Source organism: Polistes canadensis, unplaced genomic scaffold, assembly GCF_001313835.1.
Source record: "Polistes canadensis isolate GaletaPanama2010 unplaced genomic scaffold, ASM131383v1 scaffold_58, whole genome shotgun sequence".
In the NCBI taxonomy this organism is placed as follows: domain Eukaryota; kingdom Metazoa; phylum Arthropoda; class Insecta; order Hymenoptera; family Vespidae; genus Polistes; species Polistes canadensis.
Genome location: NW_014569605.1, coordinates 144,938 through 165,292, shown reverse-complemented (window position 1 = coordinate 165,292; position 20,355 = coordinate 144,938). Strand labels below are relative to the sequence as shown.

Genomic DNA, 20,355 nt, shown 5'->3' with positions numbered 1-20,355 from the left:
TTATTTTGATTAAATAAACAGATTTTTTAAAAAGATATGAAATTTTATATATCCACTTTAAAATCCGACATTTCATAAGCAACAAGCAATATAACAATAGTCTAACGGTCGCCTATCACCCTTGGTCAACGATACGTATTATTCTTTGAAACGATTAAAACTCGCATATAGAAGTTAATAAATTTAGTATCTATCGACTAAGCAAACGCGCCGTGCCTCTGACCCTCGAGATTTCAAACCCGCACACCTTCGAATTGCATAAAGTATTTCTGATAGTAAATGACGTGAGTCGCGCCTTCGCTATAAACGGCTTACTAGAATTGTAGTTGAGTTAGCAGACTACATCCTACTCAATTAAGGAACAAGGCTATTCGCGTAATCGTTCTTCCAGGGAATCGATCAAGAGAATGAACGGACGCGGTTATTTTTACTCATGCCAAAAATCGCGTGTTCGACATCAACGGAGATAGAATATTGATTATTTCTTATCGACCGGCCTTACACGACTTCCGAAGTCGGTGAAATTATAATTTTACTTTTTTATTCGTATACATATGCATGCGAATTCGAACGAATCGCGTGCTGCTTCGTAGATCGGAAAAAGGTAACGAAAGCTCTCTTCCTTTTTCTTCGTTAATTTGTCGCGTCAACGTTTTAGAAATTCATTCGTTAGCTACGTGAAAAATTTTATCGGCGAGCGCAAAAAAAGCACTTTTCTTTGCATCACGTCAAATACTTCTTGCGTTTGACCTGAAAAATAAGTCTTTCGTGATAATTGATATTTGAGTTGGTTATTTACGATATAAAAGTGTCTTTCTAAAGATCCCTAGTTTAGGAAGAAAAGTTCTTGAAACAATTTGCTTCCCGTCCGCACATTCTCTCAAGTTGTACAAAATCAGGGATACCGAGCTATATCGCCTACGGGTTCTTTATTATTCTGCCGGCCGGCCATTCATTCATATAGTTATCTTCGAGAAGCGGCAGCACGTGGCAAGTTGCGAGACTCGCTTCGTTCACTTTGACCGATCATTCGAGCTCACAATTAGTATATGAAAGGAAAGCTTGTGTGTGTGTGTGCGCGCGTGTATGTAACTACGCTTATATAGCGACTGCATAGATTATTTATAGTTATATATGAAGCTATATTCGTGCTGTGATTCGCGTAAGGCTCTCGTTTCTTCATTGAACCGCAAAGCGGCCTTTTGCTACCCGGATATGAATATAGCCGAGTATCGCCTAGCAGAATGAGAGAGAACGAGGAAGGATAACGAACAAACTAACTCGTTATGCTAATTAACGAAAGCAGACCGACTCTTGTGGGTTTGGGTGCGCAATTTGGTACGCCTTCTCCACTTCCGCTTGATTCCGATCAGCCGATAAAGTCAGCTGAAATACACAATGGATTTTCGCCCTCTCCTTGCTCTTCTTCCTATATGTACACTCGCCTGACCTCTATTCTATCATTTCTAATTCTTGCGGTATAAATTCAATGAATAACGCTTTGTATTCTTCTCGGTAGTTGTTTGCTGAAAAGCAACTATATTTCCTAAACTTTAAATTGTTGCGTTATTAAAAAAATGACTGACGAGACGCGTACGTGTCCCAAATACCGAAAATGTAGGATAAATATGAAAACGTAGTTTAATTTTTGTGAAAATTCACAAATTTTCAAAAGTTTTGAGGGTCGCTGATTATGAATCTGGTATTATTTTTCAGAAAAACATAAAAGAATATTTCTTGTTCAAAATTTTAATATTTAAAAATGTTCCTTTTTAGAATTATCTATTTATTAGCTTATATTATATTCATTTGTAATTAGATTCTTTTGTAATTACATAAAATAGTGGATATATATATAAAGTGTAACGTCCTTACTAGGGCGGTTGTGCATTACAGTTCAAAATAGTACCTATTTATGTCCAATTTGTTGATCACTTATTAAGTAAAGCTTTATGAACTATTTCAAAGTAAACTTTATTAACAATTTAAGAAAATATTTCTCATAGCGTATTGACAAAAAATATACTCTTTATGAATAACTACATTTGTTATTTACGTAAATTTTTAAAAACATACTTCAATAGTATTTAATATCAGGCGAGGATTCCATATTTATATGTATTGAAATCGGACAAATATTAGCTATTAACAAATGTTAAGCGTATTTAAAACGACCGTAATTTTCGGGGTGCAGCAAGTCGCAAATGCGATGCTCTCGACGATCATGTTCCGACTGATAATTTACAGGTTAAGCACTTATCCATAAAAAATGATTAATAATGACGCTCTAAAAGTTAAAAAAGGGTAAAAAAAAGTTTTTTGGAAGGATTTCACGCGCATTTTCGAAATTTGGAATCAGGCCGCAACGGTTGGTCTATTTAAACGATGTCATCTCAATGCTCCGATGTTCGTTACGAGGAAATTGAAAAAACAAACAAATTGGTTCCTGTGGTTTCTCATATTTTGCGTCATATTTTGTCCTGCCATATTTCTGTAACAAGTGTCTTTCTCTTTAAAGCATTTAATAAACTCGATGAAATTATCATCGCTATTCTATTAACTCTATTGTTATGGAAATTCAAATATATATGGATAGCTAGATCGGCGATCGTGTAGAAACGAGAGGTATTCTCATTTAGTCGATTTTGCACAGCGATAGTCTTATTTTTTTCAGGATTTTGATTATATACTTTGACAATCAAGAACGATCAAAAAGTCATCATGGGATAACTTGATACTCTTCTATCGAACGTATTGAAATAATAATCTAGAAACAAGTGTTTGCTTTTTTCAACTTGTTTTTGAATCGACATTAATAAGTCTTTTTTAAATAAGAGCAAATTGCAAATGGTTTCCTCTTGGAATTTGGTAATTTTGAGAAACCACTCTTAAATCCGGCCGTTCGTCTGAGAATAAGAGGTGAAAAGTTTTCTTCTGTGAGCGGGGCGAAGCACTCTCGCTACGCTATCCTACTATATTTCATAAGGGGGAGGCAGTGGAGGAATTTGGATAATCTTGCGGAAGCTCTGACGGTTCCTCAAACTTTTCTAAATTTACTTTGACGATAGTGAAATAATAGTAGCAATGAGGGAGGTTTTAAGTAAAGAAAAACGGATTAAGGACGATGTTTAGCAAGTATAGATAGATAGATGGATAGATTGATAAAGAGTGAGTGGGAAAGGGAGAGGGAAAAAAGGAAAAGAAAAACTGTTTCGTATGAAACGACTACGAGAGCGGCTTCGTCAAGCTTTGAAAAGTTCTCGCCACGATTTATCGTGTTTCGTGTCTCGTCGTTTATGCACCCTCGCAATGCCGCATGCGTCATCGTTTTCTACCCTCATGTCTCAAACGAGTCGTCTAATCTCTCTCCTGTTGGACTTTCTCGCGACAAATACGTCGCGTCGTGTCTTTTCAAATTTTTCGCAAGCTCGCATTTTCCTATACTTGTAAGTATATCAGAGGTCTCAAGTTGACTGTTTGCATAGAAACGATTTTATGCAATTTATTTTAACTATCTATTTAAAATATTATACTATTATATATCTAAGGATTTATTTTCCACAAATATCAATTTCCAGTGATCTGCCGTTTTTATACAAACGGGAACTAGAGAACTAGCTAAGAACTACCACGCGAATCTTGGAAGGAATTTCAGTTTGCTCGCTTGAAGTGTTTTAAGGCCGTGGTATTAAATAAAGTTCAAGTATTACGGATGCAAATTTTAAACATAGAGATATCATAGCGATGAAGATTATTTCATTATCTACGATTCGCTCTATTTAAATTGGACCCTGCTTTATCTTTATTTTATTATATTTTTGTCCATTATTGATTGATCCGTCTCCTTTATTAATTATTCTCACGATCTCCAATATTTGCAACATACAATAAACGTTTATCGCTCGTACCGACTTCAACTTCATTTTTATTTTCTTTTATCTCTCGATCTTATAAAGCGACTTTCTATCCTTCAATTTTCACTAATTTTATCCATGAAAAATAATACTCCATTTCATCGCAAAAATAAAAAGTCAGCAGATCCAATTTTACCATTAGCTTACGTATTTTTTCTGTTTATATTTTAAACAATTCTCACAAAAGAAACGATTAGAATTCTTAAACGTAATAATATTTATACCTAAAATAATCATCACGGAGCACGCTTTTAACGAGAAAGCAACTTTTTAAATTTTATCCAAAGATACATTAAGTGACCCGTAATTTTTCGCCTGCCAGAACATTTTCCAGAAAGAAAGCCTCCTGTCGTAGAATTGGTCACGATTTGTTATATCAACCCACAAGTAAAACGACCTTATTTCTCTTTTCAACATGGAAAGATGATCTGCATGACAGTTTTCTCGTATTAAATAACTCTGCTGGTAGTAAAGTCTTTTTTTACTTCTTTAATTGCCAGATGTTTCCTTGTTTCTTTTTTTCTCTGTCTCTCTAAATTCCAATAAATCTCTCGGCGCATGAGTTGAAAACGTAACGCAAGGCAAGTTATTCGATCATATAAAACGTAAAAATGACTCCTCTGATCATAAATGAGAGATCGAAAGAGAGTAAGGAAGATAAATGAGGAGAAACGATAAGGTCGCAAGGGAGAAACCAGACTAATTGCGACATTCTTGATCGAAAAAAGGCTGATGCTATTTTTCATTCAGAAAAAAAAAAACTGACTGGTTAATTCAATTTCCTCTAGGGAAATAATTGCGAGGACGTACCTTCTACTCTTCGAGTATGTATTTTATAATAAACAGGTATTCCTGTGGTCGAGGATAATTGAATCGGACCGCGAGCACTTTGAACACGCGTTATATACCTGCATACATGAGCGTTTACGCCTTAGTCTCTCGGAGGAAGCTCTTCTTTATTTTTTTTTTATAAGCGCATTAACTTTTTTTATAAACTTTTGTAGAAAAACCTAATTCATAATCTAGATAGAAAAAAGTTGGCCGGGCCTCAAGCGGGACCTCGAATCGGACCTCGAATCGGACCTCGAATCGGACCTCGAATCGGACCTCGAATCGGACCTCGAATCGGACCTCGAATTGATCGAATTGATAGCACGGCAAAAATGTTATTTAAAATGAACCGCAATTCAACCGAGATTGCTAGAACGTTGCGCGCGTGCTAACGATTTTTCCAAGGGCGAAAACACGGCCGATCGATGAGAAAGCGGCACTCGCTCGTTATAATACCCTTTCCATTGGCATCCCCTTTTCCAGAGCGCGTTTAATCGCACGTAATATCGTACTACACCCTTGCCTTAATGTCGCGTGTACTCTACGTTAGCAAGAACAACGAGGAGCCGCGAAACAACCACGAGATAGAACGAAACATCCACTTTTATCTCGAAATAGATCTACGAAGGAAAAGAAGAATTATTTTTTATTTTATTGTTAGACAGAAAAAGACAAATGATAAGAACGATTCACGATTGTTACAGTTGAAAGAGGGATTCTTCGCTAAGCATCCCGGAGCATTTTGTAATCTTCCACGAGTCTTGAAATGTACCTAAGAGATTTTCACGCTAACGGAGAAACACGAAAGCTTTCGTTATCTGTGTGTGCGTGTGTATCTCTATTATATATATATATACATTTTTTTCTCTCACATCAAACCGAATTAGGTCGAATGTAGAAGATTTAGGAGTCTTTTAAGAAGACAACGGACGATAGAAGAAACATATTCCAATTTTTATATTCTCTCTTATAGTGTACGTTATGGTGTGCGTTATGGCATACTTCATCATTGTATTAATAGTGAACCTATCGAGTGCTCTCTTGCTTATTTATAATTTAAGCTCGGCCGGTGCATACAATGAAAAATTGAAGTTGTCAAATGGAAGAAGGAACATTACGTTTGTCAATTTTTTTTTCCAAATGACCTATTCTAACCCTCTCTTTCTTTCTCTATTTTTTTATATAGCGACGAGTTTTGCGTGCGGGTAATATTATCAAAGGACAAACGAACGAGCCCGTTCGTAATCTCGTATTAGTCGTGCGCATGCGCCAAAAACTAACAATAAGATAAATCGATCGATCTTGTGCGCGGCTGCAAGCACGCATAATTCTATCGGAAAACTAATCATTTTCTCACCGATCTCTCAATAACAACTCTTTTCGAACTTTTGTTTATAGTTATTCATTTCCATTGAATCTAATCGAAGGAATTAACTCGAAAACGTGATAAAATTGATGATAACTCTAAGAAGTTTAAAAGATATTCGAGGCTCATGTCAGTCAAGTAGGATTCCCCCTCCCGTGACTCCGATCCCAAAGAATCCTTGAATCTTTTCCCACAGGGGGATATCGACCGTGTAACCACTTTTTTCATCCCTCGAAGTATCACCCGTCGATCCTTTGATCCACCTTATTTGCATCCTCCCCACGCCTAATGATCCTACGGACCTTACTTTCAACTTCGGTAATTTGCGAAGAAAAGAAAGACTTTCTCATTCTCTAATTCGTACTTAGAAGAGATTACTAAACTTTTTAAAATAATAGAGTCTAAGGTACTTTATTTTCCTTCTTCATTTTTCCCGATCGATTGCGTTCTTTTCATCGTAAAACATCGCGCTCGTTTCCTCGTTTGGTCTTGGTGCACGTGAATCGTTCCGTGGAGTCGTTCGTTTATTGGTCAGATATCAAATGGACGAATCTTAGTCGTCAATCATATCGTAGATGAATATTGGGTCGCGGTTTGTCCTAATACCGAGGATGGTTTAAAAAGTCTTCAGCCTAACAAACGACAAGGGGTTGGAAAGTTCTAAATTTAAGACACGAAGATGGGTTGACAAATTTTCAGCATTATGGTCTTCCACATCAAGTTAGACTAAAAGTTTTCAACGTACCCTCGTGTTAAAGGGTAGAACTTTTCAACTCCTCTCTCGTGTGTTACGCTCAAGACTTTTCAGCCTATCGTCGTTTATTACTGGTATATAAGAATGCATGTGAAACTCCTCCCTTCGTTTTCTTGGAAACGGTTGAGTATTGGTTTGTGCAATGTATTGTCCTAATAGACCTCTACAATTGCATAGAATTTAAAAATAAAAAATCGGCGTTGACAAGGTTATATAGAACTCTTGTTAATCGAAATGTTTTTTCAATTGCAAAAAAAAATCTGTAACGAGTAATTTGACTTTTTTTCTTTTGCCCTTTTCCAAGAAAAGAATGATTTTCACATTAAAAAAGAGATTATCGAGGGATTACTAGAATCGTAGCACTGATTGTAAGAATTTTCCTCAAAATAGGAAATGTCCAAAAGTAGGCGTCGCGTGTATCGATATTGTATCGAAATTGGAATAAATCGCGAAAAAGAAGCGAAACCGTTGCTTCCATCTAGTTGGCCCTTTGCGACTACTTTCCTTTTGCGAAGAGAATTATTGATTTCGAATCGGAATCGGGTACACGCTATCTCTTTCGACTTGGTAGCTTCATTTCTTTATCAGTCGCGGCTATCGGTGCGCTATCACTTTTGCATTCGTTACGAAAATGCTCGCGCATTCGCCGTATTTTCAACAAGCTCGGATTACTCCAAACCAAGTCCCTTTATTTCGGTTGCTTTTATCTTGAAATTCGTCTGGCCGCTTTTCAACTATGAAGTCCGTCTCGAATCCTTTGCTATCCGATGTACAATTTTCATTCCACATATTTTCTTCGAATCTCTGCATAAATATATAATCTATTCAAATTCTTTACAATAATAATGTGTTTTTTATGTAATCCCTCGTGAAATAAAAAAGAAGAGAAGAGAGCCTAAAATAGAAGAAACAAATCTATCCGGAAGAAGCATTTGAGTGGGAAAAAAAAGGAAATAAAGAGATCAATGCGATAACTCGGAGTTTATTTATTTCAATGTGCGATGATCTGAAAGGGAGAGAAAAAGAGATAGAGATCGAACGAATAAAATGGTAATGCGAATTAAACACGCTCGAAGAAATGAATGAAAATCTTTAACTAACTCGATTAACGTAGTCTACGTTTCACATATTCCCTCGTACTTCCTAAAGGCTAAAACCTCCCTTCAATTATTTCCGAGGGGATGGAAAGTAAGGCGAGCGACTAGGGTTACGTGCGGCCAACAGAAAAAGGCTAGGAAAACTGGAGAGAGTTGAAAGGGAGGAGAAGGAGGTGATGGAGGAGGTGATGGAGGAGGTGATGGAGGAGGTGGAGGAGGGACAGATTCGAGCCACCGCTCGCATAGAAGAGAGAGAAGGGAGGATCGAAATATTTGTTTCTTACTTTGGAAGCATGAGACCGGCCGAAGCTTCAGAAATACGAAAGTAAAAGAAAGAAGGATTTGCTAGAAAGAAAAAGATAGAGAGAGAGAAAGAGAGACAGAGAGAAAGAGAAAAGCAAGTTCACTCATGGTTTTGGAAGGCCGCCCGAATATTGATCCTCGGTAGGAGTGAAAGCGCCTTCTCAAAGCTTAGCCCGGACGAATTCACGCTTTCGGATGTCCCCTCTTTCGAGCTTTTGATATTAACCAACGATTTTATAATAGTATCTATCCATTAGTAGTTTTTCATCGTGTACTGATACTTTTAAGAAAATATTCCCACCGAAAAATAATTCTCTTTCCTTTCGTTTAACGAATAGTAACATAATAGCATAGGACGATTCACTGAACATTCGCATTATTTTGCTGACATATTCTTGAATAGAGATCGATTAATTTGTCTTTTTCTTCTTCTGAAGAAAAAATAATAGAGAAAGATCCGTGCGAATAAATTTCGTTAATTCGATGTCGGTCATAGTAAATCATCCATCATTGTTAACGTTGTCATAGTCGTAAAACACGACTGGCAACAACGTAGGACGCATAACTGTACGTCATAGTTAACCTAATTACGTCAAAGACCGTAGGAGTCTGCGAGCGTGTATCCTATCACGTGTCCTACCATGTTTGCGTCTTCATTCCCCATATTCGCACCCTCTTTCAAGATTAGGATTGAAAAAAGCATTTTTCTCTCTCTCTTTTTCTTTTTCTTATTTTTCTGCTTCATTCGCGGAATAGTGGTATAAAGTTCCAAAGGATATTGACTCCTCGTAGATCTCTTCTCTGTTGAAATATCGGTTGTCGTTCTCTTCGATAGGAAACTACGAAAAGAAACGAAATAGAAAAGAAACGCTACAAAGTGAGTAGCGACATTTACGAGATCTTCAAGTTTATGACTTTTTCAAGACGCTCCTGGGGAAACCATGTCGTACATATTCTATCAAGGTTACAGATCAAGAAAGACATTGTCTTCTTCTTTTCCTTTTTCTTCTTCTTCGTCTTCAGGACTGTACAACGTATCGGACGAAAAAACTTGTTCCATTCGTCATCTATTTTATTTCTGTTATATTATCGTACCGTACGTGTTCAAATTCATTATAAGGTTATTGTTCTTTTTCCTAACGAGAGAGATAATATAGCGATGGAGATAGGGAAATTTTGATCGATAAACAAAGAAACTTAAGGACAATTTTGAAAAGAACTATAATGTATCATTTTGCTTTATCCTACAGACATCCATCAACTTCCGCGTTGAGAGACGGTAAACTAATCCCATTTATGCATCGCTATTGTATTTTCCGTGGCGCTTCTCAATTCGAACTGTATTCAAGATGACGAGGGGTCAAGATGAAAATCCCTTGTCCGTAATTTAATTCAGAGTTGATTCTATTCATCGGAACAAAACCACCGTGTTGTCCGAATTAGTGCAATCCCTTCGAAGGAAAACGATCCAAAGTGAAATATACGTAACTACATTTGATTTATAGTTGGATATGCGTATATTCTCCTTTTCAATGTATAATCGTTTTCAATGAGATGTTAAAATGAGAAAATGAAAAAAATGGGAGAAAAACTCTTTCTTTAGGATATATCTTTATCTCGTGAAGAGTATCTTTACCAAATGAAATCGATTATTTTTGGCTGATAATGAGAGAAGACCTTCCAAATCGTTCGAAAGATAAATCGAGAAAAGATGCTACTGATGATAGATGAGATACTAAAATGAAATAGAAGCTACGAGGAAGAGAACAAAATTACGACCAACATCTTATAACTCTGTTCGTCGTTTTTTTTTTTAATAAGCCAAAAGAAGTAGTGACCCGATTAAAGAACTCCCGAGCAAAGTGTCGAAACAATTAGTTTTTTATTCTTTACTAGTTGGAAGTCTTACTGGATCGGCCGCTTCATAGACCCTAGAAAGATCGAACAAGAAGACGTCTCGTAATTTAATCTTTCCAATACACGTCGCTATGCGATCCTTCTTTCTCGAGGATCAATTTCTCCTGCCGTCGAAGCTTGATTTATGACGAGAATGCCGAAGATTGCGAAATTTAACATATCGTACGAACGGTGTCTAGGAAAAGCTAATTAACGAGGAAAAGTTTGCAAAGTCCGTTAATCGATCACGCGCCATTATAATAGGACCGCAACGTTATAGTAATTACCCGTAGTAATATAGATATTTGCGCTAATCGAGATCATTTATCAACAAGCATTACTATGTTGGAACATCGCACAAAAGTAATTAATTCATAGGGGAAGATATTCGAGCATTGAGTATTACGAATCGAATGTCTAGGAAGGAAAGAAGAAGCTGGATAAGCTTGGACGAAAGACATTTTCAAGATTTATTGTCGAGAAGCCGATCCGTATTTCTTTTTTAAGAAAATGTACAAAAAAGATGAAACTTCTTGCACCTCGTCTTGAGACCGCTCGATAACGCTTGAGAGGATCCGGAAACATCGATAAAACATCTATCATATTTTCCGAGAGAAACTTCCGTTTGGATATTTTATTAAGAAAAGATTTCTCTTTGGGACTACGTTTTACGTGCGACGAACTAGTTTTATAATAATATTAATTTATCAATCGTCCTCTGAAATATCTAATTTATCGACTTCGAGAACAAAATTTCGTATTCTCGCCTTCGTCCTTTCGTAATTCATACTTGATCATTCTTTTTTCTTTCAAAATAAAACCAATTTTCACATTTTAACGGCGAAAATTTTCGTTTTAACCGGCCGACCACGTTCTATTCCGTATTATTTTTATCTAACGAGAATTTTAATCGAATTAATAACGAATCAGAAACAGAAATAATGACATTTTCGATAAGCTTTGTTTTATCGTTTGAACGTTGATCGAGCACTGTAAACTCGACAGAGATGTGTTGGTACCTAGACGCGTTATTGCAAAAGGACGAGCTGTAGTAATTAGTATTCAACGATCCGAATATGCTTCTCTGTCTTTCTTTCTCTATCATTAAAACGTTCAAATATACAATGACAAAAGCGAATATTATTGGTCAAAGTCAAAGGAATCCCTGATGCCATCCGCATTCTGTGGTTCATTTCTGACGCGACTGTGCGATTGTCACCAAAAGATCTTCCAACGAATTAGATTTTTTCGATAAATTACTACACTATAGACACTTATCTTTTCGCGCGCATATGAAGATATGAATGCGTATATAAATATTAGAAACATAAACAAATACATATGCTAGAGCATACATCAATATGATTTACCATTGGACAATATCTTTCTATTGCGTTTCATTAGCTCTCGAATAATTACCAGCTTACGGACATATAGATACTCTAATCGGATATTTACAAATACATTCCATCGGCTTCTACTGCTCGCTTGAGCGAGCTTAATCCTTTTCTCAGCTTGTGCATTTCGAAAATATCGAAATACGTTAAACAACGCTAAAAAAGTTCAAACTTTCCGCATACCCACCGCATACCAGAAATATCGTTGTTTTCTCTCGCATCGATCGAATGTTCGAGTACAAGAGTAAAAGAGAAAACAAAAATAAGTTGATGAGCGAAATTCGATATTAATAATAATATAAAATAATTGGATCTCTATTGTATTTTCTAACGTGTCACTCCACTAAATGATAATTTACCGTGCCTATTAATGAAACCTGTTGCTAAAATCTTAGTAATCGATAACGCGTCTGTTCATCAGTTCACGGCGAACGAAAATATTACAGACTCTATCTTTTCCCCTATTTCTGTCAGGTTTTCGCATAAGCAAACGATATCGCATCATTCAAAGAGAATAGTTTTGATTGTGTCGAATGAATCATTACCAAAAATCGAAACGTCCTGGAAAGTTATCACAATTATTTTCACGGATATAACGTATTTTTTTCTTTACGACTTCTTTTTCTATCTCTCTTCCACACCTGCCATTTTCTATGGAGCACACTTTTTCCATACATTGAATTATTTTACATACGAGTCTCAAAGGAGAAATTTCCCTCTGCAAACATTAACATAAGAAGGAAAAGAAAAGAATTCTAGTGTCTTCTTATAACAGAGTTGTGCTTTATTCTCTGTAGTATCTATAAAAAGTTTGTTCAGTTTTATCAACATTCAAAGATCATGTTAACGTGCGTAACACAAAGGGACCTATTTATTTTAATGCCTTTTATTAAACCAGTCGAAAATTGGCGATCTTTGCGTAATCAATACAACAAGTGTTTTTTATTTTACAAAATTATAAAATCAGCTTTACGATAAATTCGATTTCCCCATTCCCATCGGCAAAGTTTACCTCCGGCAGAAAAAGCGAAAAAAGTCTTGAAAAAACTTGAAAAGCGGAAGCAAAAGTCGAGGCATATTAAAAGACTTTGTCGAAAGTGGTTCGCAATAAAAATGCGAATCAGAAAAGGTAAACGCCTTAGCGGTTATTTCGGCATTGTCACGATTTCTCGTGAACTTTCTTTAACAGGCGTAGATATTTTTCACGAACTCTTCTTAATAGATTTTTCTAGTTTTCAAACTGATGTTTGCATATTTGTTCTCAAAAAATGCATTTCATATGTGATTGAAATCGTAAGTCGAAGAGACTATCGGGGAGTACCTTGTTACGTTTCCAAATGCGAAAAGACGTTGATCCTTGTCGACTTTTAACGGAAAAAGCCTTAAGCTTTAAAACCAGCTTAAAATCTGAAAGGAAAATCGATTGAAAGGAGCACTCGAAACATTTCATTTTCTCGTTCCATTTTCGCTCTTGAATCTACAGGAGAATAGCTACTTTATAGAAAAAAAAAAATGAAAAAGTCGTTAATTTTCATGAGTATCGGTTAGTTTCAGTAATTTATCTCGGTAGCACAAACACGGAGAAATCTCTTCTGCGATATTGTTCGAATGTAATCGTATCAACACGACTTCTCTCTACATTTCCACTATGAAAATTGCTATTAATCTTATGTAAGAAGAAAGATTCTCGACAGTTGTCAGAATTATTCGCTAGATTCTAATCTCGAATCGTCTCGTTGGAGAATCTCAAGACTCTTCATTAATGGCAGATGCGATCACGTAACGCGGGATTATCTTCGGAGAAGATGGCACACGATGCAGCTGGGAATTAATTAAAACGCACGAACCCAGCTATCGGGTGGCCTTCGAATCGTGTCCTTCGGGCCGAGGCCTCCGGGTCGTGGCCTCCGGTACGCTAACGGCGGTAGGATCGATGGCTACGTTGCGTTACATTTCTGTTACCTTCGTTTCTTTTACATTTTCCTTGTCCTTTCCTTCAACTCCATAATACAGCACCGAATTTTGTTTACCCGCGTCAAATGAAAATAAGTTTACAAGGATTCTAATATCTTTCTGATCAATTTCCACGCGTAATTTCATCTCTCGTCCTATACGTTGGAAATATGAATTTGACTAAGTCCGCAGGAACCATGGAAATGATTAGCATCGTTGCGGTATGCGATAATACCGTGACGAAGCACGCATCCTGTTTTTCTTTTTGCAGATTTCCAAGGGCAACATGACCGCTCGGAACTGCTTCCAAAGTGCCATTTGCAGAATATCGCGCGATATCGAGCTTTCCATCGGAGCTAGGCCCGATGCCTTCCACGTATCGCACGCGATGTGTTGTAGTGTCTAAGAACAGTGACGGACAATATTTTGTGCTCGAAGAAAAAGTCATCGGACGATTGAAGATAAAAGTGATTAGCGACGATGCGAGATGGACACATTGGTGGATATGGGGAAGCTCATGAAAAAGTACATTCCTGTGAATCGACTAAAGTACGAAACGTCGTGTACCGTTCCGAACTGTACTTCGAGCTAATTTAATTCGATTCGAGAGGACGGGACAAAATAAAGAAAATAACGATGAGTTGCTTGAGGAGACTATACGGACTTACATGGAAAAGCATCGCGAAAATGATGAAAGCTTAGGATCGAGATAAAGTTGGAAATAAAATTTGAGGAAAAATCAAGGAAAAAAAGGAACGGAAAATAAAAAATAAAAAATAGAAAAAGAAAAAAGATAAAAATAAAAAATGGAATCCACAAAGTTAGGCGGAGCTGCGCCGACCAGCCCGAGGGCGCACTCGCCTGCTTTACCGAGCTATTGTACCAACTCAGACGGTAACATCGATTACATCATTGGCGATTATATGGAGAGATTGGGTACGAGGCTTAATATTCTCGAGACCGAATTGAAATACGCGTGGAGGGCACTGGATTTACTTAGTCAGGAGTACATAAAGATGTGGGAGAGATTGGAAAAATTGGAAGGGCTTTTGTACGAGCAACAGACGGTGATCAGTCAACTGATAGAGTTTTACACGAACGGCAGTGGTCAGGAGAACGGCACCGAGGTCGTCGAAGGGACGTTGGCCGACGAGCAAGATTCGGTCGGCGAGTTGGACGCTATCGCGAAGAGTTTGAACGCCGCGATAGGGATGGAGGAGACAAGCGCTTTGAGGGAGAAGCTAACTCAGCAGGAATTGGCGAGAATGCACGGACTAACGCAGGACAGCGCGACCGCGAATGCCGTGGTTACGGACATGCACAGGAACGTAAGAAATTTGGAGACTCTCGAGACGCTCGAGGAGGAGGAGGGCAACATACCGGACGAAGCCTTCTACCGTAGTCTCAACAACGCCTACAGAGAGGATTTGATCTGTGGCGACACTTCGAGGCCTACCTCGCAACTCGGTATGATCTGGGAAGAGGTCGAGGACGAGGATATTAACGGTAAAAAAGAAAGCGAGATCGCTTACTACGAAAAGAGTTCACCGAAAGAAAAGAAAACGGAGGAGTCGTCCGCGCAACAAAGTAAAGAAGAAATTCAAGCCTCGGTTACAAAGAAAGAAGACGAAGCCGACGAGGACGAAGGTGAGGTTTTTAGCGCGGCCGATTACAAAAGCTATCGAGGCAATACTCCTTGCGTCAGCGAACAAGACCTCGCTCAACTCTCCAGGCTGAGCTCGATCGACCAGGTAGCTTTGGAGAAGCTTCACGAGCTCGACAGATTGACTAGCAAATTGCAAAAGGATTCTCAAAATCTCATCGAACTGCAATCGCGATTGATAGAATCACCGAAACGCCGATATTCTTCGGAAGCCGAGGCGAAGTTGGCCGAGGAAGCGAGTAGCATAGACGAGCAATTGAGAAAGATCTATGCGGAAACGGACGTCGATAGTTGGACCTTTTCGAAGAGTCCCGGATCAACGGGCAGATCTTTGTCGAGGGTCAGCACCGATAGTGGGCTGGCGACTGACGGTGATTTTACCGCAAGATCCATCTCACCGAGATTGAGTTCCACTTCTAGGAGCAATCTAGATTCCATTTCGACCACTTACACGCCTCCTAGATTAGGATACACTTCGGCGGTTCTAGAGAAGAGTCCCGAGCCTGTTATCCAGTTACCCATCGACGTGGGTAACTTTGCCAAAGGGTATGCGGAGAATAAAGAGCTGACCGATTTAATGGCCGAAAGTTTCGCGGCGGTGACTTGTGCCTCACCAACCATTTACAGTACCACCACTGACAAGGCTCCATCGCCGACGCTCTCGGTTGGTAGCGTACACAGCGTCCACAGCGTCCACAGTGTCCACAGCGTCCACAGCGTCCAAAGTATCCGAACCAGGCAAGACGGTTATTTCGGCAGCGCTGCTCGATTAAACTTGGACTTTCAAGAGAGTAGAACTCCGCCGAGTCCATCGCCGAGTTCACCACCGCCTCCGGCGCCGCGAGATTCGACCGAATCCTTCTTAATGCCTACTGCGACGGAGGATAGAGAGGCCGAGGCGAAAAGACCCCAAAGTCCTGGAAGTTTCTTGAGGAATGCCGAAAAATTGGTATCCCTCGATCAGGGTAGGCTCAGCCCGCGTACTCCTCATTCTCCTAAATCTCCAAGAGTATCGCCCAAGCATATAACGAAAACGGTCAATGCAGCCAACATTGTTGCCACTAAATCCGATTCCGGTCTATCTTCGATGAGCGGATGGAGCAGCTTGGACAAGTCGCCGAGTTCTCCGAAAAATTCGATCGCTAAAGCTTTGACTTCCTATTCGGTCGATCACACGAGAACGGCCCTAACAGCCTCCTCGTCCGTGCAGCCAGCGAGAACTTCTAGTCCGATACCACCTCTTCCGGAAAGTACGAGCACCGCCGTCATTACGCAGGAGCCTCTTTACGACACTCCGGAAGGTAGAGATGCGTTCGCCGCAGCCGCGGCCCCCGCAACTGCTCATTCTTCTTATTCGACGACGACGATTAACCACTTGCCCTATACTTACGCGTCATCGATTAAATCACCGGCGGCGGCAGCGGCGGCCACCAAGGACGACTACAATAATTTAGTTCCTCCACCAGCGCCAGGCACCTCCACCTGTCAGAGTCCAAAGAAACGAACCCGTCAACAAACGGTTCTTCAACATAGCCTTCAGCATACTCTTCAACATGGCCTCCAGCATGCTTACGATTCCGTACCCTCGGCTACCGTTATAGATTACGTTTATAGATCGGAACAACCCGCGATTTATTCCGTAGCCGGCAGTAATCGTCAACAAGTCATAACGAGCGTCTATACTAGCGGCTCCGGGAACTACGGTTTTAAAGTAACGGGCTATTATCCGGATACCGTCGGTCAATACGGTGGCTACCCAGAAAGTTACAACGCTCTGCAGTATCCCGAGGCAAGCGGAATGACGGGCCATATAAAGAAACCATTAAGAGGCTCCTACGTCGCGGACGCGACGAGCAATCAGGAGGGATACAAAGCAGCGATATATCGTACCATGTTTCCCACAGGAAACATCACGGATGCTCTGTCCTATTACCCGACCAGTGCAAGTTTACCGCGCACAGAGAACAACGAAAGTTCCTGGATAAACTCGATGGAAGAACAAATTCCCCATGATTCGACCTCCTCCAGCATCAGATCTCTTACCTCGGATGGTAGTTACGCTCAAAGTCCTTACACGGACCGAAGGTATCCACAACCACCGGCCTATCAAGCGCACCAACAATATCATCACACTTACGCGAATCAGAGTTATCCGCAAGTAGTTGGTTATCAGCAACAACAGTATCAACCTTACGGGCAAAGACTGTTGAGCGGCACTGAATGCGCACAACTTACGGACGGCTATCAGAGACAATGGCAACGGGAGCACCAATACATCCAGGAACACGAAAATGCAAGAATACCAATGGAGCAACAACAGCAACAGCAGCAACAACAGCAGCAGCAACAACAGCAGAGCGAATATTACGACGCTTCGAATGTGATAGTATCTCAGTCAGGTTACATCAGCATTTCTTCGAATTTGAAAGATCACGAGGTCGATGGCGCTAAATTAACGAAGAAAATTCGACGCGGTACTTCCTTAAAAAACGCGATGAGCTCCATGAGCAATTGGCTGCCCGATCTTCATCTGAGCAAAAGACACCGGAGTCAATCTTTACCCGGTGGAGTCCGAAGGGAAGATCTAGACGGATCTCAGGAGAATCAACAGAAACTTCCATCTGAAATAAACGCTGCCAGAGGCCGAGGCAGAACGCAGGCACCGAGGAAAAAGAAAAAGCACACTCTGGTATCGACCGTTTCTGGTATTCTTCAAAAAGCTAAACGGCGAACTCATCATTCGCAATCACTATCGGATCCTGAACAATCGGAGACAGAATGGAGCAGTGGTAGACAAAGTGGACTTTCAGAGGACGAAGACAGCGTGATGTCCGACGTTAATCAAGAACTACCATTCTTTGCAAAAGTAAAAACGTCTAGTACAAAACGGAAACCATCGCAGCAACCGATTACGGCACAGCAGCAGCAGCAACAACAACAACAACAACAACAACAACAACAATCGGCCCAACTAATGCAGCAACAGCAACAAGCTTTGCAACAGCAGCAATCACTGCAACAGCAACAAGCTCTGCAACAGCAACAAGTTTTGCAGCAGCAACAAGTTCTGCAACAGCAACAAGTTCAACAGCAGCAACAAGTTCTACAGCAGCAGCAAACATTACAACAGCAGCAAGCTTTGCAACAACAAAACCTTCAGCAACAACAACAGCAACAAGCTCTGCAGCAACAAATTCAACAGCACCAAGAACAATTGCAACAACAAGCCGCGCAAGATGGCTGGGCGAAAGAGAAGGAACAAAGAAGGGTCGACTCGATCGAATACGAAACGAACGAGCAGATGATGGCCATGGAGGAGGAGGGCAAGAGCACTGGCTCGGGATCAGGTGGATCGTCCATCTTTCAAACAGTCGGCGATATAAAACGATCGACCGGTAGCTCGGACGAAGCACCGAACGAGAAGACGCCTAAACTTCCGCCGGTAACCATAATGGGCGGTGCTAGCATGGAATTCGCGGTATCGAGAGCACTTGGGAAATATCGTCAGCGACAATCCTCGACGGTGTCGGACGATCAGCCGCCGATGGACGAAAACGCGAGCGAAAAGAAGTCCGACGAAGGGACTAACGGACAATCGTTGGAGCCAAGTTTCGAATATCCCGAGGATCTCTCGGAAAAGAGCGAGAAAAGCGAAAAGTCGGGCAGCGCGCGTTTACCCGAACTGGTTACGAGTTTGTCGGAAGAAGCTCCTCCGTCGGAGGGCAGTCCCTCGACATCGAGCGCGAGGGGATTCATTCAGAGCGGTCCTACCCGATTTCTACCTCGTCATCAGCAATCCCTCGAGATACCCTGGGGAGGCGGTCGTTCCGCCGAGGACGAAGACAACAGAAGCACGCACTCTTATAGAAGTACCTCGAGAGTCTCGTCGAGACGACAGAGCACCGAGGACTCGATCGATTCCGAGGACGAGTGGTATTGTTACGAGTTGCGTAAACTCGAGGAGCTAGAAATGCAATCGCAAATGGATATGGAAATGAGCGAGGTCTTGGTGGAGGAAGCCGAAGACCGCGAACCCTATCAACCGGACGACACCGTCAAGGAAAGGATGTCCTGCGTGCTGAAGGAACTCAAAATGAAAGCCGTTGCGAGGCCTAAAATCGAATCGAAGGAAGAGAAAGACAATTTACGAGCTGGCAAAATGAACGGTGCCATTAGCAAGGAACGTCACACGGAAGAAGTCGATGAAAGATACCCGAGAGACGAGAGACCCATTCCTAAGAGGAAATTTGCCGAGAGTATAGAATCTGTGTTCGCTCGAGTGACCGATTATCATACTTGGGCGCACGAAGAGGAGGCGAGAAAGGAGAGGGCAGGTCCGTCTCCGAGGACCGAGGACGGTTCCTCCTCGGGCGAAACATCCGGTCCGGATAGTCCTGGACGATCGATCGACGATGACGAGATCGAAGACGAGGAGGAGGAGGAGGAGGAGGAGGAGGAAGAGGCAGAAAGACAAAAGGTTCAGGAGGAACATGAGGTGGCGATAGAGGGCTTCGAGGAGGAAAGGGACGAACATGAGAGAGAACTGTCTAGGGACTTCGAGGAAGAACAATTGAGACGAAGAAGCAGCGGCGGCGGATCCACCGGGCGACAAGGCGATAAGATTCATCAAATGAGCGAATCCCTCTCTCACGAGGGTAAAGTCGTTTTAGGACTCGATGGCGAGACCTTGGAAGAAGTTATCGGAGTTGCCGAGGCCGATACGAGCCTAAGCCTACCCAAGATCAAGATCGACTCCTCTTCTTGCGCCGGTACCGTCGACAGCGCACTCTTGAAAGAGGGTCAGGTTAGTCCTGGCCCACCTGGCTCCAAATGGAAACTCTTAAAGACGCTGAAGGAACGTAAGGAGGAGAAACTCAAGGAGATCGAGGAAGCTTCCAAAGAAGCTGCGACCATTCCTCAGGGACCCACGGCGGTGAGTATAATGATCAAGTGAGGACACGAAAATCTCTGTAAAGCGTACTCGAGATTCGGGAGCTGGGTCAAGTCCTAATCTTTTTCTCCGTACCTATGGAAACTTTACTTTTGCAAGTTTAGTTTTCCAACTCACAATCAGATCTCACTTTCATATATACCATAAGAAAGAAGAAAAAATATAAAAAAAAATAAACGAGCTTATAAGAACCAACAAACACTTTTTATACTCTCTATACTTCCGTCAAT

The 20,355-nt window shown here is 40.7% G+C and overlaps 1 protein-coding gene across 13 annotated transcripts in view; it reads left to right on the top strand.

Annotated features, from left to right (window-relative positions):
* Positions 1-20,355, top strand: part of LOC106785859 — a 78,899-nt gene that overhangs the window by 18,754 nt on the left and 39,790 nt on the right. For all 13 annotated transcript variants that reach the window (XM_014746648.1, XM_014746646.1, XM_014746649.1 and 10 more), the window contains one exon: positions 13,783-20,107. In XM_014746648.1, coding sequence (XP_014602134.1) covers positions 14,318-20,107 — 5,790 coding nt within the window. In that variant the 5' untranslated portion in view covers positions 13,783-14,317. The remainder of the gene's footprint in view (positions 1-13,782; positions 20,108-20,355) is intronic.